Source organism: Chroicocephalus ridibundus, chromosome 13 (assembly GCF_963924245.1).
Source record: "Chroicocephalus ridibundus chromosome 13, bChrRid1.1, whole genome shotgun sequence".
In the NCBI taxonomy this organism is placed as follows: domain Eukaryota; kingdom Metazoa; phylum Chordata; class Aves; order Charadriiformes; family Laridae; genus Chroicocephalus; species Chroicocephalus ridibundus.
Genome location: NC_086296.1, coordinates 4,617,994 through 4,640,555, shown reverse-complemented (window position 1 = coordinate 4,640,555; position 22,562 = coordinate 4,617,994). Strand labels below are relative to the sequence as shown.

General features: G+C 41.5%; 1 protein-coding gene and 1 long non-coding RNA gene across 6 annotated transcripts; one reads left to right on the top strand and one right to left on the bottom strand.

The window, feature by feature from the left end:
* Positions 1-436: 436 nt before the first annotated feature.
* Positions 437-7,337, bottom strand: LOC134522847 (uncharacterized). 2 transcript variants are annotated; one of them, XR_010073149.1, is made up of 4 exons: positions 6,820-7,337; positions 5,870-6,322; positions 4,464-4,596; positions 437-1,862 (listed from the first exon to the last, which is right to left on the bottom strand). It is a non-coding gene; the product is annotated as an uncharacterized LOC134522847 (long non-coding RNA). The 2 variants fall into 2 exon arrangements; XR_010073148.1 differs by having other exon boundaries at positions 5,870-7,337.
* Positions 7,337-22,484, top strand: TCTN1 (tectonic family member 1). 4 transcript variants are annotated; one of them, XM_063351036.1, is made up of 15 exons: positions 7,337-7,495; positions 9,216-9,336; positions 11,415-11,545; positions 12,336-12,502; positions 12,904-12,991; positions 13,898-14,007; positions 16,993-17,013; positions 17,442-17,567; positions 18,143-18,268; positions 18,644-18,728; positions 19,077-19,215; positions 19,504-19,660; positions 20,706-20,831; positions 21,175-21,319; positions 21,923-22,484. In XM_063351036.1, exons 4-14 carry the CDS (start codon positions 12,368-12,370, stop codon positions 21,316-21,318), a joined length of 1,257 nt encoding a protein of 418 aa, XP_063207106.1. In that variant the 5' UTR covers positions 7,337-7,495; positions 9,216-9,336; positions 11,415-11,545; positions 12,336-12,367; the 3' UTR covers position 21,319; positions 21,923-22,484. The 4 variants fall into 4 exon arrangements, with proteins under 4 accessions (XP_063207106.1, XP_063207105.1, XP_063207103.1 ...); XM_063351035.1 differs by having other exon boundaries at positions 7,384-8,278; positions 22,241-22,484; XM_063351033.1 differs by having other exon boundaries at positions 7,384-8,278.
* Positions 22,485-22,562: the final 78 nt, after the last annotated feature.

The following is a 22,562-nucleotide window of genomic DNA, read 5'->3' as shown; positions in this document are numbered from 1 at the left end:
TGGCTGCCGCTGCCACCCTAATTACTGCAATTACGCTTTCAACAGCCAGGCTGCGCCTAACCCAGATACTTGCCCCTCCACGCCCATATCGGGCCGCGCGTCTCGCGTGCTCCACATAACTCGAAGGGACTCGGTGGCCGTTTGTACTTTCTGGCTATTACGGACGGTTATGTGAGTCATACCACACAAAAATTTATTTCTAAAGAACAACTCGTCCTGTTTTCCCTGGTGGGGCGCGGTTAGGGGCAGTGCCAGCTCACTGTGGCCTGTGATGTTTGTGTGGTTTCTGTGGAAATGCATGAAAGTGCGGAGCATTAACCCATTTTTGGGTAAGGGATATGAAATGCCAAACAAAACCTTCACGAGAAGGCCATAGTATGCAGTCACCACACAAAACCCACTAAAATTATTTTAATTGCAGGTGAGCGTGGTACAAAGGCGGTGAGATGGCTTTAGGGTGTCCCCCCAGATGACTTCAAAGCCACCAACAACTTCAAGGCATCCACACTTTAAAGACCCACCATGTTCAAAAAAGCCCAATTCCTTCTCTTTTTGCAGCTCAGTTTTCCATGCCGCTTGTGGGCGTGCAAAATGGCTTGTCTCTCTGGAAGCTCTGAGCAGGCAGCTCTGCACGACAAGCGCAAATTAATTTAATGCCTCCGCATACACAGGCATAAAAAGGCTGCTACTGCTGCATTCAACAACCTGAGATATGTAAATAACAAAAACAATAGGCAGGTGTAAATAAAGCAGAGGTAGGTGTGAAACCTGAACCCCAAGCTGACGCCAGTGAAAGGAAAAGCTGTGCGGCGTATTCCACCGACCCAACCCACGAGGAACGTTATTGAAGCACGTCATTATAATAGCATTAAGAGATGGTAGGCATTTCACTCGCTGTGTATGTTGACGGAGACAATATTCCTCCCCTTTAAACTGCTAAAGGCTTAAGCAATGCCTGAACATTTTCTGCCTAAAGCTGAAATTGTATTCCAACTTATTAAAAAATTCACCTGCCCATTAGAATGGAGAGAAGGAAAGTGCAGGGAACACAAAGAGCAGCCCAGGCCCAGCCTTGGTGAATTAGGAAACTGCCGTAGAGCCGAATTTGCCAACATGCTGGAGATAAGTGTGCTGCTGCCAAGGCCCGTCAGGGTGTGTGAGATGACAAACAGAAGGTGGATCTCCACAGCAGCAAACATTGCTGCCTCACCCCCTCCCATATCTCTACCGGGAAAGGGAAGCACATACTTCAGAGTTTCCCCCACAGAGTCACTCTTTCCCTGCCCTTATTCTTCCTCCTTCTTGTCCAGGTCCCTCTCAGGGTAAGTCCAGCCTTGCCTAAGGTATTTTTCTTGAATGCAGCAGATTTCAATAATGCCTGAAGTGCCACGGTGCCCTGAGGCAGCTCTGGTTAGCGCAAGGTGATCTGTCCTTCAGCGGCTGGGTGTGCATTGCATCTCAGCCTGTGATCCCCCACCACACTTCCCACTAAACCCGAGTTCTCCGTTCTGCCTCATCGCAACGTGTTCCCCAGAGCTGGACAGGAAGCTCTCCGTACCGCTTTGCCGATCGGCCATGGCTCGCAGATTGAGATACTCAGCATGAGCGCAAGGCTGTCCCACACACTTGGCAGAGCGTGACTCTGTGTTTCGGTACGGGCTCCCAAAGCCAAGGCACGCCGTGAGCAGTTCGTACTCCCTCCATCCCTGCTCACCCACCCAGGTCTGCCCAGACAGCCAAGGAAGACAACATCATTTACATGATAATTAGTAACCTTTGCTGAACTCTTTCACTCCTGCACGATGACGCGGCGCCCAGATGAAAAATTGCTATTGTTTTTCATTCAGAGAATCACTTGGCTCCTGTGAGACAAAGAACAATCATTTTTAGTGAAACAGGACCGAACTGGTTTTTCCCACTGCTCAGTACCAGTCCTGATAGATCTCCCTGTATATCCCTCCCAGTACATGCCCTGCTGTCTCGCTCAGTATTATTCTTGTACCCTGAAGGTCGATATCCTGCCAAGGGATATTTGTTTAAAATTCTCGAATGCACAAATTTGGCACAAGATCTGGGGCAAAGGGCATCCCCCTGGTTACTGCAGCTGGGTGGAATCTTCCCACCTCAAAGTCCAAGATCCATTTACATCAGTTCATTTAAGCTGCAAAACAAAATGAATCCTTCCTGCTAGGCTTGCTCAGACAGACTAATAAATGCAACGGGGAGCGCTAAACAGAAGTGCTGTGCAATGTAATCAACTGTTGAAGGCACAAGCAGTTTTTCAGCTTGTATTAAGACTGATTCACTTGTAGCTGACGTCAATCCGCCCTCCCTACTATCTTAGCCTTGGGACTGGAGTATGATAAATATTACCTGTAATGCCATCTGCTGTACAGAGACAGCCCAGGCTTCTCACTATTTATTTAAGGGCTAATGTTGTGCTAGACCAGAATGCAGTTTATTTCAGCCTTATTTGACTTTGTTTTGACTCTTAATTAAAAATGCCTGTCCACTTGAATTTTTGAAGTCATCTGTCATAGAGCAAATCCGATGTTTGCCTTTATACGACGACGAAGTTCAGACAGAATAGTTAGCTTCAAATAGAAAACTAACATGCAAAGGACAATGATACCAGACTTCTCCACATGGAAGAGTCAAGAGAAGATGCAGAGTCAGAAGATCACCATCTCAGGATGGGGAACTAGGACCTTCCAAATCCTAGCTGTCTGAAATCCCAGAGAGATGATTTATTTTGTGTATCAGTTTTTCCCTCAATTCCTTTAGAACCTCACTCAAGTCATCCAGCTTCTCCATAAAATACAAACTATTGTAGTTTAATGGTGACTCTGACTTTTGGTCAGTGGTAAAATTGTTTTGAATGGCATCAAGCTGAAAATACATATATAGATGGAATAATGCACATAAAAAACTGTTTCCTCTTACTATTTTCTCCTTATTTAAAAAGTTTAAAGTAACAGGAATTATACCAGATCCTAGAGAAGCTGTCTCACAACAGTAACACTGTTGAGCATTTTTTGTTACTACAAACTTCCTAACAATAAAACCCGAGTCAGTTAAAAGCCTTGTATACGGTGTATTCAGAAAGAGCTGCACGCATTCAACCAACAAAGAGCGTGAACACCCTGTCCATCATAATTTATGAAGACCAGGGTTATTAAGCTAATTCCACTCTGAGTTAGTTTAAATGTCCAAAAATAAAATTAAACTGTTTAATCAAAAGGATATATGTCCATGGGCAGAATTTCTGTTGTTGTCCCACTGCAGAGAAGCAGGTTGACTTTACCAGTTTATTCACTTCAGTTTGCATATTTGTAGATATGTTCGGGACAGATATTGATGCACTATTCTGAAAACTCTCGCGTCTTTTGTTCTGAGGAACAGCAATAATTTTGTATGTGTAAAAGCAATTAAATTATTTAAATCTCAAATAATTTTAAAAGCAAAGGGCTGTGGTGAAAGTTATACAGTTAAAAATGTAAATTTAACAGAATTATTAAAATAATCTTGGATGAGAGAAACAAAAATATAAGTAGTGCTTTTGCTTAGTTTTAGCATTTCATAAAAGATGCCTGCATTAGTTTTGTGTTTATAATCAGTTACTTCCCCTGGTTTTGCTGTACTTGATGGGACTTAATCCTGCAATATTTGGATTGCAAATGGCATGCTATAATGCTTAAATGCATATAAAAATCTTGCTACTTAAAATATAATTAAAATAGTAATGCACAAAATCCCTTAACATGTTTTTTAATAGACAGTAATGTACTGCATCTTGAACTGCTTGAATTTTCATTTTCTAGGACCTCCCACATGCGGATCACAGTGCCCTTTTTAATTATTAATTAACTCATGTTGATAGGATAAATTAAAATCTCTCTGATGGAGAACATGCATTATTTATTAATGTCCTGATCTCGTCCTACACGCTGTGGAGTTTGCTTTTTGGAACCTGCTTCAGAAGTCTAATACAAGGGTGTGTTTTGTGGTGGTAGGATTTTTCAAACGGTTTCTCTTATACTCGGCTTTCGTCTTGCCTTTCTTCTCTGTATGACAAAGTAGGTTGGATTTTTTTTTCTTTTTTAATTTTCTTTACGTTTCTTTCTGCAGGGACTTACTACTTTGTGTTTATGTGTACATATTGCTGGAGAGGCATCAAGACTTTATTGAACTATCACATCCTACAGTTAAGGGATTCAGAGTTAGTTACTTAAGCATTACTAACGGAGGAAACCGAAGTGACGCAACAGCTATGGTCATCCTATTCTTTTACAGCCAGTATTTGGGATGGGTTTAGGTGAACTGTTGGTCTAAGTAAAGCCCTAACTTACTTCTGGAATAAAAAAAAGGTCATGAGAAAAACAGATTAATTATGTTACACTTCGCTATTGAACAGTTGACCAGTTCTATTCTATTTCAGTGGCAGATGGAGTAAGAAATAATACCTCCTTATTCATCCAGCTCCTGCCCACATGCATTCAGGGTGCAATCTGTGGGAATAGCTCCCAGGTTTCAGCAAGGCTTGGTTTTCATCTAGGAGTCTAGTCCCCTGTGCACCATCAGCTTTGCAAAGTAATTCTGCATGCAAAAAGAATATATTAAGTTATATTTTCCCTTGTGCATTGTCAACAGCTCTTTTTACTGATTTTAAATCCATCAGAAATGCGTAAACTAACAAGTAGGGAGTCTTTAATACTAATTATCTCATCTCATGACGCTGCAGTTGCACGAGTGATACAGAAGACAGAATACAACCAGTGATGATAAATAATAAACTAAGCACTACTCTCCTGCCAAGCCTGCAAATAAATTCCAAGTTTCAAAATTTACAGGACTTCTAGGTAGGAGAAACATCTTCCTTGTTAACTGACGATATGTAGTATATGAGAGAAGATTAGTCAAGGAATTTAAAGGGAACGTAAGCCCCTAAGTCAGCTTCACCCGGAGAGATGTGTGATCTCAAACACACAGCAGTGAAGGAGAGAGCAGCCACGTGCTCAAACTGTTCCTTCCTGCAGGCTCACCTCTCCCAGCTGGGACGAGCACCACAGCAATTACAAGTAAAACTCCAAAATCTGTTTTACTTTCCCTCAAGCAAAAGGATGCGGAAACTTCACACACTTAGTAGTGACAAAAGTAAAGAGCTTCACTCGCCTTTTAACAGGCAGGAAAACAAGCCTCCTTTACTTCAGGGACTGTTCCCTGCCTAAGGCCTCCTCCTTCTTGAAGCTGCAAGATTTCTAACTCTGCTAGCTGCAAACAGGTCCTTGGCTGATTTCTACAACCTGTGCCTGTCTGCTTTACTAAGTAGGGCCAAAGTGCACCAACATCTGTCCTGAACATAGCTACGAATATGCAAATCTAAGTGAGTAAACTGGCAAAGTCAACATGTTCCTCTGCTGCGGGACTATTAAAGACACTGCTTTTTAAAGATCCCATAACTTCCTCCAAATATAGGCACATATTCTCTATGGCTGCAGCCAGTCCTGGCACAGCCTTAGTGAGAAGCATAAAGGAGGAGTCCTATGATGCCATTTTTACAGTCACTTTTCAAAATGTAAATATACTTGAAGTTACTGTTACTCTTCAAGCCTGAAAAAAAAACCCCAACATTAGTAACATGATTTAGGAGACCTTACTGAAAGGAAATGCATGAATGTTCCCAGGTAAATCAAAATAATCTCAGAAGCAGCAAAGAAACAGACATCAGTTCTTCCCCAAGGAAGGAGGCAAATACAGTAACTTTGGTTTATACTTGTTTTAACAGAAGGAATGCAGAATGGAGACCCAGGTGAGACAATGATTTCATGTAAGGCACACAGAGGTACAATGGAGTACACTGGATTCTCACCTTCATGTCACCATGTCCTTAGAAAATGAGGTCTCTCCGAGGGGAAGGAGGACACCAGGATGTTGCTGTGTGATATGGAGCTATTTCAAACCCATCCTAAGTTCCAGCTCTTTGATAATATAAAATGACCTTGGCAGTCTCATGCTGTGCAAGGCAGAAAATTGTCTTGTGTAAGTCATCAACACCTTTGTTGATAATGGCTCTTGTACAGCAGAGGACAGTGCAAAGAAGTGACAAAGATGCTGTATGCACCATGGAATTATTTCAGTTTTCAATAGAAGCAGCTGGAACATCTTTTAACATACAAAATTTGTACGCTAGCATGAAGTTGGGCTGTTCAGATGTTGTGACTGCCACAGGGAGCAGTCAAGTTTATTAAACATAAAAACAGAACGTGCCCTCTTGTGGTCTTAAAGCTTTTATTGGCTTTCCTTCAAGAGGATAGGAACAAACCTGGTCAGGAAAATAAGAAACACTGTGTAACAATGTACTTGTCAGGCTGATGCACCAACAAATGTTGTACAGTTGCTTTTGATCAGATAACGCACAAAACAAACTTCAGCAAGACTGATTTTAAAAAGTTGTCTCTTAGTTGGAACTGAAGCCCAGATATTAACATTTGTAAGGTACCTTAAAGAACTTTATCATGTAGTCACTCTTTAGCTCAGTTTTTCCAAATTAGCATAAAAATACCTCTAGATATTGCAAGATTACTAACAAATTAATTAATGAATATGCACACTGAGCAGTAAGAACCCGTGGCATTTTCAAAAGGAGAAAGAAATTGGTAAGACTTTAAAAATTAGTTTAAGCAGATTATTAAACCCCAAAATATTAGCAAAAACATGCTAAACAGAGGATTTTATAGCTCACAAGGAGCCATTCCCCACCATTTTTTTCGTGTATGGCCTTCCAATAGCATTTTTACCCAGAACATGTATATGGCTTACATTTATGTAGCTACACCTTAAGCCCTTTCTTAGGCTTTTCCTTCGGCTTGCTACTGCCGGGCCACTGACAGCTGGATTACCACCACACTGGGCTCTTTCTGAAGGGGCTGGGTGGTGCGAGCGGACACCTCAGGCCACCACGACAGCACCAGTGAGTCCAGGCAAGCGGGGTGGCCTCACAGGAGACCAAGTTTAGCCAAAGGCCCAGCGTTCAGCCCCGCCGCGGCCCTCCCTGCGCAGCGGGAGGCACAGGGAGGCGGGAGATGGCGGCCTGGCCAGGGCCCGGCCTCCCCTCGCCGCCCGCCATGGCGCCCGGGCCGCGCGACCCACTTCCCATCATGCCCGGCGGCCGCAGACCCCCTGTTTCCCGTGATGCTCCGGGGCGGGGCGGACACGCACTTCCCGTGATGCCCCGCGCTCCTTGGTAACGGCGCCGTTGCTAGGGGCGGTGCGGCAGCGGCCGCCATGGCTGCGGCGCTGGAGCGCGGGGCCTTCCTCCTCCTCCTCCTCCTCCTCCTCCTCCTCCTCCTCCTCCTCCTCCTGCCGCCGCTCTGGGCAGCAGAACCGAGCGCGGAGCCTGCCCCCGAGCCCGTGGACAGCGCGGCGGGTCCCGCGGCGCCACCGGAGACGCGCGCTGCTGTGCGGACCCACAGCGGGCCGGCCCCGATCACGGACGGTGGGTGCCCGGTGGGGCGGGGTCTCCGGCTCTTCGGCTCTTCCCGGGCCAAGGGAAGCCCCACTCACGGCCTCTCTGAGGCATTCAGTCGTCGATGAGCTCTTGGATCCCCTTCGGCTCCCGTTGCAGCCTGGGAGGCCCCCGTTGCAGGCCCCCGTTGCAGGCCGGCGCCCCCGGAGATTTACCGGGGCTGTGCTGCGGCGCTGCTTTGAGCACCCCACTCCAGCCGGGGCTCAGAGCGTCCTCCGACAGGCAGGCTCAGCAAGCCTCTACACAGCCTTCGGGTACTGGGCAAGCTGATCCCAGCACGTACAGTCCCGTGAGTTGGCGCTGATGGAGGGCAAGCTCTCCTGGCCACCCAGCACCCTGCTCTGAGCCCACAGGGCAGAGCCTGGCTTCACAGAGGAGACCCAGACTCACCCTGTATGTGCTTGGAGATCTCCACTTATACACTGAGCTGGAGGCGCACACAGTTTGCCCCAAGACTCCTAATTCAGCCCCAGCTCTGTGGATATATAGTGGTGCTGTGGCAACATAGATTACACATTTTTGTTATTGTGTTTCCAGAAGGTGTTTTCCATTGTCTTCTAATTGGCAGGTATACTTTTATTTAACTTTTGATTTCCCAGTGTTGTTGCCATCGATTCTGCTTCCCTAGATTACTTGCCAAATTAAACATGTCCCAGTGCACACCTCCTTGGGGAAGAGAGACTTAAATGCCTGATCTCAGAGACATAACTGCGCAATCTGATCATCCATGTTTAAACTTCTGTTGTTTACAAGGTGAGCTAAGGATTCCAGTGTTAAACTCAGCTGACAGAACAGTCAGAACTTCAGAGGTTCCAGGAAATACCTGGATACTGTTCAGACGGTCAGAGAGCATCCAGGAGGCCATAGAGAAATAGACAACAGTCAAGTTGAAATAAAGGAAGCAATAGTTATGAAAAGGAGCCTTCTTTGAAGGTCTTGTGTATGGGGTGCTGGTCTTAATGTTCTTTATTCGGTGCTATTCTCAAGTCTGGACTTGTTACAGAATAGCAACTCTCAAAAACAGTTCAGTAGAGTAATATCTGTTCTTTGAATTTATAAACTTGAAAACCTAAGAATGTTTTAAGAAGTTGCCAAATGTATTTTATCAAGACAGTTTACAGCATTGCTAGCAATTACTTTCTGTATTATTACAATATTTCATAGTATCTAAAGACAGGGAGAAAACACAATTTCAAAGAAGTCAACTATGGTAATGTTGGCACATCAGGAAAATATATTACTGGGCCCTGGGACATGCTCAATACTGGTAAACATCTCACTGCTCTATCAAAATGTTCCTCTTTTTTTTTTTGGTGGTTTATTTCCTAATAAGCTGAAACAAGCAGATAAGCATATCTTGTTTGTATTTCTTTTTTTTCCCCTCTGCAGGGCTGAGTACATTTTCATACTTTCAAAATTCCTATTAAGTTGCTTTTTTGATTTCACAGAGAACACACCATCAGATTTTAGTATGCTCTTGGTTTTGTTGTCGTGTTCCAAATAGATTTGCTAAGTAGCAGAAAAGATGGCTTTTAAAAATGACTTAAAAAAAACCCCAAACCAACACGTGAATTTGGATATAGACTTTTAGCCATTGTCAAAAATAAGGCGGGGTGAAAAATGAAAGTGTTAGGGAACATGCTGTAATGTGTAAAGTTCCAATTCTAATTCTAATTTAAATCCCCTCCAGTTGCCAAGCTGTGTGTTTGTGATCTGTTGGTGGCACAGTGTGATGTAAATTGCTGCTGTGACCCCGATTGCAGTGCAGCCGACTTCAGTCTCTTTACTACATGTTCAGTTCCTATTGTCACGTAAGTGGATAAATAACTATATGAAATGAAATAAAAAAATCTTGTTTTATTTGCTGCATGTGTTTGTATGGGCTATATTCTCCCCTTTTACCAATTCCTGACCCCTCTGCCATCCTGACTCCTGCCTGCCCTTTCACCAGTCCCTCCTGCGCTAAGCCTGTAAACTTTTGGCCCCAACCACACAGAAGAGCAAATTGGCCTCCCACCCTTTTCTCTTTCACTTAGTCCCTCTTTTCTAAACTCACACTCCTTGCTTTTCTTATGTTTCACTGTGCTACTGTCTATGGGCGCTTAGGTGGTGATGCCTTCTGTTGAAGGGAAGAATAATGCATCTTTAGACTTTCATCAATATAATGCAGTGTCTGGAAGTTAAGAAGGCTGATACCATGGGACCATCTGGCCGCCTCTATAGGTCATTGGCAATTTATCACTAACCTCTTTCATTACAGTTTATGATATCAGCTAGAAACTTGATCAATTCAGGGCGTAATGAAGTAGCATGAGCATTGTTCTGATCCTAGTTTTACAAGTTGGCATCCCAACCTGCTGCCTCATGCCAGTCTGTCACTTTACAAACAATAAAATGTAACATCATATCAACAATGTAATGCCAGTAGTTGTTTATTTGCTATTTACATTTTATCTGAAAACACCTTCACCCAATTTCATCTTCTCAAAAAGGAGTTAAGAAAGCTCACTTCAAAATCGTAATGTAAAAAATCTCTTAGTGACTTCTCAGAACACTAAGTACAGCTCTTCAACCCACCTGCTGCATAAATTATGCCAATCTGAACACTGGGGTTTATTCTTAGTGCTTTAAAATTTGAATTAGCAGTCATCCCAGACTGTAGTTTCTTATTGTTCTTGCACACAGCACACAATGACTACTGCTACCCATTTATAGATATTTATATATATCAGAAAGGTCTAATCAATGCCTTCCTGAATGACAGTTTAATTGTCTCAGGTGACAATTCTGTCTTTCTCAACTAGAAACGCATAAAATTAAGTTATGTTTCTTTCCTCAAGTTCTTCTGTGTAAAATGTTCATTTTGCGTGAAAATCCATGGGATTTTCAATAACTGCAAGTATTGTGAATCTCATTATTTACACATCTAGATTTATATACATTTGCATAATTCTGTTAGTTACTGAAAGGGTTTGACTGATCCCAAGTGAGAGGTTCTGTGGCTTCTGAAACAGAGGAGAAGTGGTGTTTGATTTATGATGTGATCCTACTAACAAATGGTTCACCTCATGCTTAAAAAGTAATTTCTAAAAGTCATTTCACTTCTTCAGTGCCTGCCCTTGACTGCTTTAACCCTGCGTGAGTACCTGTTTCCCCAAGGATCATCATCTTGTCTCTCTAGCATGTAGGACACACCAGTACTCTTCAGGGTATGAACTGGCACATTCACTCTGCAGCTACTGCAGTTCTGGGCTGGTGGTGATGAACCCACGGCACATCTACAAATACCTTTCCCAGATTGGATGGGTTATTTCACTTCCCTCTTTCTCACTCTGCCATTTCTTTTACATGCAGCTCAAGCAGGACTTTTTCCTGTTTCCCCCCTCCCCCCCGGCCAGTGAATATTATCGTAATATTCACAAAACTGACCTTTTTTCTGGCCCACATGCCATCACGTTACCCTAAAGGTCATACTTCCCACTTGTGTTGTATAAATAAAAGTGCTTCTGAGCTGTGTATAGCCTGTGGTGCACCCTGCATCTGTGGCGTCTCACACCATCTGGATCCCATCCAACTTCTCATTTTAGCTCTAATATTATTACTGTCAGGCTCTTCCCTTCCCGCTGGTCTGTCTCTTACCTTTCTTCATGTTGCTGCTCACACAGTTTTCTCTGCTAGATAAAACATGTTGGAGAATTCTTTTATTTATTACTAAGCACACAGTATAAAACAATATAAACCTTGTAAGGATGCACAAATGCTATACAAATTGTGTTGAGTAATCTCTTTAGTGCTTTTTTTGATGCTGCCTCAATACCTGAAAAGAACTTTTAAATATGGTCAATACCAACTTCCAGGGGATTATTGATTTTATTGTTATTGTTTGTAGAGGTGACAACCGTCTTTGTAGTCAGAAAGCTGCTATATATTCACTTGATGTTGAAGCAAATCCACCAGAAAGGATATTTAAATTAATTGACCAAGTCAATCCCAGTGTTTTCTGCATTCATGCTACAAACTGTAAGTAGACTTGTTGCCGTTGCCAATATTAAGCATTGTGATGTTATTTTTGTAAGCTCTTTAGGTGCCAGAAACAGACTAAAATTAAAAATAACTAAACCTGTCAGAAAACTGGGTATTCTGCCTATGTTGTAATCCTTTCACTTACGAAACTATGCAGTTAAAACACCTCATAGTCCTAACTTTTAGTCTTCTCTGTTAAAAAAAATAAATATGCTTTTTGGAGTGGGTTTGATGTATTTTTTTTATTTTTTATTTTATGTAAATAATTTAGCCTCCCCAATAAATCACATTAAAGTTCTCATGGGAAACCAGCTCCTTCCTGATCTGTTACTGTAAGAGGCACTGTTGGCACTAATCCTTTATGGCCAGCTTCGAAGTCACTTGCAGGGAAGTAAGAAGTGACCAGTGCTGTGTTCTCTTAAGTTAATTAAGACTGTGCAGTAGTCATCTGAATACTTAGCATTGAAACTGTAGACACTAATTGGCATGTCTTTGTTCTGGAACATCTGATGCTGTTAGAAACCATGATTTTGAAAGAAAGAGACTTACCTCTTTCCTTAAGTTTAAGTTTGTGCTTTCATAGATCTGGGTGAAATGATGAATGAAGACACTGCCTAGGTTTTCTCTTAAAGGAAAGAGAAAGCTTTCCTTAAAAAATTAAATAAAATGTTTTGGTATTTTTCTTTCACTGTGTTTTAGCAACTCCAGAAGGAAAAATATTACTAAATAACCTTTCCATATCTTTTATCCTAAAGGTTATCTCATTCTTTAAATAATGTTTTGACAGATAAAGAAGCACTCTCCTTCAGTTCCCCTCAAATGCCTACTTCTGAAAATTTTGATCAATTGCTTAAAGAGTTTGAAAGTGCTACTTTCAGTGCTGAGCCTGACAGCTGGAATATGAACACAGATGCTCAAAGTCCTTCTGACGCAAATGAAACATATAGATATGAGGTAAATAATTACATGATTCAGTTAGTATTATATTGTTTCATAAAAGAACAAGTGAACATTGTTTGCATATGCTTTTAAAAAAATTGCAGTTCTTCTGGAAAAGACAAACTTTATTTTGGTCTTTAAATATAGAAATGTAAAAATAAGAAGTGTAGCATTTTTTGTTAGTTTACTTAAAAAATGAACTAGATTTTTTAAGATCTGTGAAAAATACGTAGCTGGTTGCTATCATAAACGAAGCCGTAGCTTAAGAATTGATGCATAAAGCAGTATACAGCATTGAAAGATATAGTGGAAATAAGAACTTCTTTTATTCAGATTTATTGTTAATATAAATGCTCTAAAACTTCACATGGACTGAAACACACCTGTATACTTGAATGTGTTGTTTTATTCGGCAGTATGGTGTTCCTATACAGACGGTAGATGCGTTTCTAAGGCTGCCTAGTCCTGTGGTCTCCTCTTGGTGCTCTGATGCGAATCCTGCAGGTTGGAAAATGCGTTTGAATTCCAGTTTATTTGCTTTAGAGTGTTCTGCTCTGACCTGAACTTGATCAATCAATAAATTGTCACACACACAAATGTAAATTCAGATAGTCATGAACAAATATTTTCCAAATAGCCTCTGTTTCTCTGGTGGTGGTTTTTTTCTTTTAGACATCGATTGGAAGTTGCATTGCATCTATATTAAACATTCAAAGTTAGATATGGAAATCCTTGAGAGTCTTGTTAATGGGTTGTTTATCCAACAGCAAAACATCCTATTTGGCATAATTGGTTGAATAAAATAGTACAAGGGTGACACCATGAGGGAAGAGGGTATTACACAAAGCAAGACCTAACTGGGCAACTTCTGTAAGGTGTCCCTCTGGTATAACGAGGTTCCTTTCACAGCCTGAATGCAACTCAAGTCAGACTTGCAGGCTTGAGCTCTACATTTTAACCTTTCACACAGTTTTCTGAAAATCAGCAGGGGGGAAGGGGGCGGGGGGGAAGCCACAACCACAGCCAAACCCCACACCTGCGTTTTCCAAACCCCACTGTTATTATTAAATAAGGTATCATATCAATCAATCATGATGATGATGATAGGAGAACCAAAGTCTCTTGTGAAAGAAAAAAAATAATCTTATGAGATCTGAAAAATGAAGTCCTAAATCTTCTAGCTTTTATTAAGCTTCTATTGTTAAGAAGTAATATTTTGTCTCATAGCATTTTGGGAGAATCTAAGAAAGTATCATTCTTTATAGCTGACATAAAACCTTATCTGCAATAGAAATTATGTTTACTTTCACTTTTGCTTATATTTGAAGTTTTTATATTGTTTTTTATTTCTGCTTTTTGTAATTACTCTTTCATTTCATTCAGTAATACTTTGTGCTTTTTTTTCCCCAGGGTTTTTAGTAAACCAGGCTACAAAATGCATTAGATCAGTAAGTGTGGAAAACTGTGGCAACATTCAAGCAGTTAGTATGCTATTCTATATCAACTCCAGCATTTTAGCAGTAAGTATGATTTGAAACACTCATATAGATGATCATTGATATTATGTATTGTTTTGTGTCACCAGAATTAAGTAACTCCTATTTACTAAAGGATTTGGTTTTTTTATTTGGATTTAAATTGTGCGTTGGGAAAAAGTCTTATACAGAAAGCCTTTGGAAATGTTTTTACTTCAAGCTTCAGGAACAGAAGAATTTACTGTTCTCTGCTTAGCCAACAAAAATAATGGTCTTGAAGAGACAAGTCTGTGTCACTGAGCTAACGCTTGCTGCAATGGCAGCACTTTTGTGCTTTTATGCACGTCTGAGCTTTTTCCAAGAAGCCTATTACCAGAGTGCATAATTCTAAGAAGTCTAGGTTTTAAAGAGCTGGTAAGCCTTTGTACTTTAAGAAGAGCCTGTAAAGTTTAATCCTCTGCGTATATACTTTTGTTACAAGCCTCAATTTTTAATAGTGAGTTATTGCACACACACACGAAGCTTTCCTTATACTCCTCAAAGAACATGACATTTTACCCCACTGAGAACAAATTTGTTTGCATCCAACCTACTACCAAATCCAGTGTGTGGTTATTTTTCAAAGCTAAGCTTTTTCATTCCTTTTTGAACCAGAGGATGACATCTTATGTATAAATAAATGCCCTTACAGATATTCAGGAAGACAAAAGAAATCACACATGCAAAATTGAAACTGAAATACAGAGTACCTTAAGCTGACAGCTCCTTCCAGAAGCCAAAGGTCATCAAGAAACAGCCTACTCTCCCCCATTAAAATTTTTTTAATTTATGTAATTATTTACATTCATTTAATGAGTGAGTCACTACTTAAAGACCCCTTCTAGTCCCTCAGATTCCAAAGCTATCAGCAGTAAAGGGAAGCCCACTAAGTAGTTCACAGTCTCACAGGTGGAATCATTCTCCTGCTCATTGAGGATCTCAAATCAGCAAAGGGTTGTTCACAAATGTTATCTTCCCCTTTGTTGGGGAAGAGGTGGAGCAAACTCTGTCTCAGAGGGGTTTTGAGTGTTCCCATGTGCACCTAAAATTAGAGTTTGTGGTGGCTGCAGAGCCAGAAAAGAAGCATGCCTCAGGACAGGCTCCAAGCAGGTGAATGTTTTTAAATTAAAAGATGAATTCCCCTTCGTCACTAGAACAGTACATAACACATTACCCACGTGCCGCTTGCCAACTACAATGGCCCAGTTTAAGAGAGGTCAGATTTCTGTCCAAAGTATGTTGGACGTTCAGAAAGGATCAAACGCAATAACTGGAGAAGGCTGAATAGGTGCTAGAGATGGTCTGTAGGAAGCTCCCATTCCCAAAGGGAGCTGAAGATGGGATATGACAATAGAAAAGTGACTTGGCATTGGGGACAGGGTGGTCACAGGGCAGAGCAGGGAGCCCTGCCAGTGCCAGCAGGTGGAGCTGCTGGCGAAAGAAATGGCAAAACACATCAACGCAGGAAGGCTTGCTGGGAGCGCTGGGTAAGAGGACTGGTACAGCAGTTTCTTCAGAAAACCCCGTCATTATGAGCCCAGACTCACTACCAGGCTGGACAACTTGTGTGATATGAAAGTCCTGGTAATTGTGGCAGTTAAGCTCTGCTCTCTACCCTGTCCTGTCCAGCAGACCCAAGGGGCATTGGGGATGCTTGGAACCCCCTGCTAAGATACTCACAACATGATGCTTCACACCATGGTTAGCGTGTACCGTGCAGCTGCCAAAACAACGCGCTGCCGCCTGCCCCTGCTCGCCTCCCTGGCTGGTGGGAAGATGAGTCAGTGGGAGGCAACACTGAGGCTGGAGTCCTGTCTGCCCGTGACTGACAGAAACACAATCCGTCACCCCAGCCACAGATAAATAGAATTTTAGGTGTGATCATTCCCTCTACCTTAGTCAGAAAGAGCATGCTTCCCTGAAGGACGAGTCTAATCTTTATAAACGCATTTATTCACGCAACCGATTCTGATGGCTGAGCTGTACCTCAGCATGTTGATGTAAATACGTGATAGTGTGTGACAGACTTTACCTGCATCACCTTCAGGTCTCCATCTCATAGGAATGCGTTCTCTGACAGAATGTTAGATGAGCAGACTGGTCTTTGTATCCTCTTGTAATTCCGCAGAACTTGCTTCATGGTCAGAGGTCGATTTCTGGTTCCTTCCCAAAGATGTGAATCAAAGACTCATTGGGAGTCAAAAAAATAAAACTTTTGAGAAAATGGTGCTCTGTGTGAGTATTTTGCAGACCTGATTGATGACCTTGGTCTGACATTTCTGCCTTTCCATGAAAATTTGGTGGAAATTTTCCAGTGAGGCGAGCGTGCATGCTGTATAACAAGAGGGATACTTGCTTCTCATTTCTTTGTTTAGAGACTGTGAAACTATGGACTCGGCACCTTCAGAAAAAGGCAACAAAAGCTCCTCATTTCTTCGGGTACGAACAGCCTGGCAGGCTATGAATAGTTCCAAGTGTTTTTGCACAGATCTGCAATAGGAACAATGTTCTCTGACGCCCTCAATAGGTCAAACGCTATGATGCACAATAACAAGCCATGACAAATTGAGATGCCTTTTTTTGCACCTTTCTGATGCAAGTAAACTTTTTCAGTGTTTCCTAGTTCTGATGTGCAAATAGAGTGTCCAAGGGAAACACTAGCTGTGTCTACTACTTATTGAATGCATTGTATATTTATTGGGAATGTAGTCAAAGCCTGATGGAAAACTGATGCAAGTCACTCAGAAATTTTCCAGTTACTGTGAGAGGAAAAAGAGGATTGGACTGTAAGATTTTTGCCTACTGGCCACAAAGAAGGACAGTTATTTTCACACTGCCTGGATACTGTAATGTATATTCAATCACTTACACAATGTAAAAGCTATTGTAATGATAGAGAGTTAAATAGGCAAAGCAGTTAAGCCTTAACTGCTACTTGTAATAGGTGATACCTTGGCTGCTGTTTGAATTTGTTCTTTTATTCTTCTCTAGGTGCCTAAATCAAGTCAGATGGTAAGTATCCTTCTAACTTAGTTGGAAGAGCTGGGGGAAAAATCCTTAACTATAGTCAGTGGGAGTTTTTCACTGATTTTATCAGAACAAGGACTTTACCTATAATCTTTACATTAAAAAATTTCTATCATTTGTTCCATCATCAGTGATGGTACTTAGCAACGCCAAGATAATATGCTACCTGCAAACATTAAGCCTGATCCATTCCCCTCATACAAAACACTCTCTTTGTAAGTAACTCTCTAGTTACTTAAAAATAGAATCTTTTGTTGAACTTCATCAATACACGTAACACAGTAGTCGTTCAGAGGATTATTGGCTGCTGCCTCTGTAAAACAGAATCTGGAAGGGCCACAAATATAATAATACAGAAAAAGCAAAAAATAATTACACACAATATTCAGAAATGATATTAATTTGTTTTTCAGGTTAATATTACTGTCCAGTCCGTAGTTGTCCAGTCTCTGAATGGAATGTGGACTTTACTTAATAGTAGTGATGTCCTCAGGCTCCCTATGATTTTGGATGAAGTGTGCATAAATATCGTTCTTGGGGTAAGTATGGCAGGTCTCTTCTTCCTCACGTTTGACGGCAAGCATGTATGCATCGAATCACTTCTGATTCACAAATTGCAAAGCTGTGAGAAAGGCCTTGCACAGTTTCCATATATTGTGACATCTCCAAAGCAAATGTGCTCTGAGAAATGCCGACTTTGGGATAAAAGAGAGTGTTTTGCAACAAAATAATAACTACATGCAACATAACATGGAGACAGGATGAAATCCTTTTCTAGTATTACTGTCTTTATGACATAACAGACAATAACGTGAGTTTAGAATCTACATTATGCTTGGGAGAGGCTGACTTCAGGCACAGTGGGGCACATCATCTCATCTTTGAATCTTGAGTAGTGGAACATTGGGCTTATGCTTAGGAGAGGTTTATCAAGAAGTCAGTTTTGAAGAGGCTCCAGCCTCTAGAGGATACAGTGTATTTCCCGACATGTAGTCGAGTGTTTCTTAAGCAAGGAAGAAAGAAAACAATACTTACATAGTTTTAAATTCCTTTTTTCTAGTTTCATACTCTTATGCATTTGTTCTAATTGATATCTAAAATGTTTAATTTTCAGGTGAGTTATCACATTACATACACAGATGCAGGAGAAATAATAGAAGCAGCTGCCTCTTTTGTTTTGGGGGCAATTAACAAAGAAGCACTTTCAATACAGCAGAGCTTTGAAATCAGCTTTACTCAGGTAACTGCTAGAGACGTTACGGATGACTTGTTGAAAGACATTTAATTACAAAACTTATTAAACTTGAATCAGATGAATTGTTAGCAGCAAGGTAAAATGTAACTTGCCCTGGGTACGCAAATGAGGCAGAATTTCAGAACTGGGCAATAAAGGTCTCCAAAGTCTGTTTTTTCACATTTAGAAGAGTCATCTTGTGACTCCGTATATCCAGTGAAAGCAAAGCCTGCCCCAACGTTACAGAGCTGTTATAATCTCATTGAGCAGAATTACTACTGTCATTGTTCAAGGCAGTTAATAATCCTAAAATATGTGAAATATTTCTGTGTTTTCCAACCATTTCAGTACAAGAACTAATACTATATGTTTGCATTGCAGGTAAATACAAAGCCAGTTCCTCTCAGTGGTAATCCTGGTTATGTTGTCGGACTGCCTGTAAGGGCGGGCTTCCGGCCACAAGGATATCCTTTCCCTGTTGAAATTTTGTTTGTAGCACTTAATCTGGTCCATCTACACAAACCCTTTCTAACATGGACATCTGTAAAACGTATCTGTTCTTTATCAAAAGTAAAAGCGTGCTTCTTTGGCTGTGTTTTAAAAGTAGCGAATGACTCAGTCCTGACTGCAATCTCCTGGGTCTTTTTAGTGAGGTAGATTTAGACCTTCATTGTACACTCTAGTGCTTCTTCGCAGTGGAAGAGGAGTCTTGAGCTATTATAGCGTTTTCAGATATATTTTTAGGACATGATTAAGGATTCTTTCTTCACGGTATACATTACGTATTGAATTTCCCTTTGACTGTGTGTTACATCTGCCATCATTCAGAATACTAACAAATATGGTCAACTTACCATTCTGCAAAGTACATCCAACCAGGACTGTCTGGCGGCACAGGGAGCCAGAACGCCAGTATTATTTGGTTATAACATGGTATCAGGCTGCAAGTTACGGTAAGAGGACATTTCTTTTTTTTATTTATTTAGTGCTTTTAACCCTGTGACAACCCTTTCCATTAGGATCTGTTCAGATCCTGGGACATTTATACTGCTGTAGGAGTATTTAATTACCAAAAATGTCATTTAATTAACAATGGTCTTTCTCTTGAAAAGCTTGGCTACATTAGCAACTGCAGCCAGAAGGCTGGAACGGTGCATGAGAGCAAGGAGAAATTATGACTGTGCCCAACCAATAGATTTTGCTTTAACTCATCCTTTTTTCTTTTTTTTTTTCTCTGGAAGAATTACTGCAGCTATGAAATGTCAGCCTTTGACTCAGACCCTCCTAGATTTACTGAAAGGACAAACCTTTCCTGAATACGTGGCCTCATTTGGAAATTCTCGAGCCCAGGATGTGCTCGACTGGGTGCCGATAACTCACTTCCAGACTTCAGAACAGGTGAAAGTTACACCACTACCACTACCATCACCCCCTTCACTCTTACTGCCCTCTCTCCTGAAATCTGTACCTCTGCTGCAGCATCAGCTTAGGTTTCTCAGACCTACGGGGAAAAAAATAGCAGAAACAAACTGGAGGAAAGTCCTCCTGGAATATTCACAAATGACAAGTTCACTCTTGCTGTAGAAGACAGGTTTCCTTTTAATCAAGCTGGTATCCAGGCACCTCAGTTATGGATCAGGACAACGTATTAGGTACAAAATGAGTTCTAGCCACAGTTTAGAGTCTTGCTTTTCAGATGGGATAAAGCACAAGAGGTAAGGTTGAAAGAGTGAAGAGAATCGGTGTTTCTCCTTGGTGTTCTTATGCCAGGTTACAGGAAGATAGCAAGAATCCTTTAAAGCATGAAACAGTATATTTGAGTGACCCAAACACTACGTTTATTCTTAACATCTTCTATAGTAGCCCTTTTCCTCCCGATGCAGCGCAGTTCCTGTATCGGTGGTAGGCAGTGCTGCTTGGCACGTGGTGACTGACAGCACCTCCTCAATGACAGCTTGTATATAGGTTTCTTGTACGCTTCTGCAACTAAACAGTGAATGATTTCTGTAACCAGAAACTTGACAGTCCAAGAAGAAATACCTAAAAGTATTTAAGATTGCAGGCTTCAAAATTCTGCCCTGGCAGAGTAAAGGATTTTCTAGCAGTATTACCGAAATAAGTCCTCCTACTAAAAAGAGCCAGCTCAGCACTATCACGAAGAGCCAAAGTCCTGCCCTACACAGGCAGAACAGCCCTGCCTGAAGCACAGGTACAGAGTCGGTTTGTCACCTATGGAGAAACAGCAGGGACAGCCCTGGGCCAAGGCTGGAAGCACCTGTGCTGCCTGCACAGGCACAGTCCAGGGCACAGGCATGGCGGAGTTGCTCTGGTAACCTCCCGGAGCAAGCTTTCTGCGGGCATTCTGCCAGTTTAATAAGATGAATAATTAACGTGGTTGCTTCTATGCAAGTCAGACAATGAGAGAATTTATAACACTTTTCAGAGCTCATGCCAAATACCAATATCACTTGAAATAGAAGTGAAGTGGACTAAATATGGATCCCTAGTCAATCCACAAGCCAGAATAGTCAACGTTACAGCAACGATCACTAGCACCACATTGAAGCAGGTACGTAATTAAATTATAGGATTTAAGACAAAAAGAATGGCTTGTTTTGCTTCGGTATCAGCTGTGTAAGTGTCCCAGTTAATCTCTTTATCTAAAGGTAGCACTTCATATTAGAGCGTATTACACCTAACAGTTTCTGTTCCAACTCAAACACAACTGTGGGCTGCTTGCCAAAACACACTTCCATAAAAATCTATACATCATTCATGAAAAGAAAAATCGAACTGTATATGAAAAAAAAAAAACTTTTTACAAATAACAGCTGAAAATATAACCCAGGCCAAACAGAGCGGTCACACGAAGAGAAGACTGAAGCTAATGTCCATTTCTATTTTCTTTGCAGCTTCCCTCAGGAAGGGAAAGGACTATTCCTATAACAAGTTCTGTTGTTTTCACTGATATTTCTTCACCTGCAGAGCCAGGCTATAAAGCTTGGCCCACCATTAATGTCAAGTTACCCTTTGATTTTTTCTTTCCGTTTGTCTAAGGTAAGTGTGCATCAAAAAACCCCAAACAAACCATATTTCTGCTTTTTCTGCTTTTTATCCCATTTCCTAAAGAAGTGGGGCTTATACAGTCACTGTGATGGGCCATCAGTTTCTTCTAAATTGTAGACACACTGGCTTAAAATTGGCCAAGAGAAAAAGGGTGAGCCCTTGTGAGGGTTCTTAGAAGTTTTAGGGCAGAAAAAAACCCACATTAAGTAGAAAGTTCCCAATTATACCTCTGCCAAGAGGAAAAAAAAAGGCTGCAGTATGACCTTGGTGGTGGCTCCAGCTGGCCAGTCAGCACACGTGCAGCCACCAGCCTTCCAGCACCTCGGCGGCTCTGAAGCGGCGCCAGCCCGAGCTGCCTGCCTCGCAGCGCGGAGGCAGGAGGGGAAGGGAGGAGCACAGGGACACGGTGCGGCTCCCCCAGAAAGCAGGCTTCGTTGTTCTGCGAAGAGCAGAGCTAAACTGTTAATTAAAGTAATCATGTGCTATTAGATATTGCCTCTGCTCTATCTATTTTCATAGATGAACAAACTGCATATTTCTAGCTATTTTTCCCCAAACCACTAATTAATTACCTTTCTTTAAAAATCCGAACAGTTAAGTGATGTTTTCAGAAAAGCTCAATGACCCTTCCAGCTGACTCTGGCTGAAATCAGTTGGAGACACCTGCTACAGTCAACACCTTTCAAAATTCCCACTTATTTAATCTTACTCTTCAACTTCAAAATAGTCTCAACCCCAGGGACCTTCTAGTACCTGAAAAAGTTCACATTGTGTTCGAACACCAGCCTGGTCCTTTAGAATATGCTTCGAATGGCTTCTGGAGCCTAACTGTTCCCAGCAGTCCACTCACCTACATCTGTTCTTACACATTCTAATTCTTTTAATGTGCTGATTTATGACCTGTGGAAGCAGAAAGAACTTTGCAAACCAGCAGGCAGCAAACGAACACTTAAAATGGAAGAAGAGATGAGAGAATGCAGTATCAGAACTCAAATCTGCTGCTGAGAACCAGGCATTTGTTTGACGTAAGATGGCACGTGTTTGCCTCTATTTTGGTGCTGATTTGATTGTCAACTAAAGGAGTGGTATGTTGGTATTTTTTTTTTAAAACGAACGTTATATAAATCACAAAGTGGCACAAGCAGCAACAGAAATGAGGAAACTACCAACAACGTGAAAAGAATGGTTGGCAAAGAAGAGACGTACTAATGATGAATGGCCAGCTTGTAGAGAA

Excerpts from the sequence above, each read along its gene's own strand:
- TCTN1 (XM_063351035.1), top strand. The coding sequence starts at position 8,212 with ATGCCTGATCTCAGAGACATAACTGCGCAATCTGATCATCCATGTTTA. Across the intron at positions 17,014-17,441 it reads TGCCTAAATCAAGTCAGATG|GTTAATATTACTGTCCAGTC; the intron begins GTAAGTATCCTT and ends TTTGTTTTTCAG. Across the intron at positions 17,568-18,142 it reads GCATAAATATCGTTCTTGGG|GTGAGTTATCACATTACATA; the intron begins GTAAGTATGGCA and ends TTTAATTTTCAG.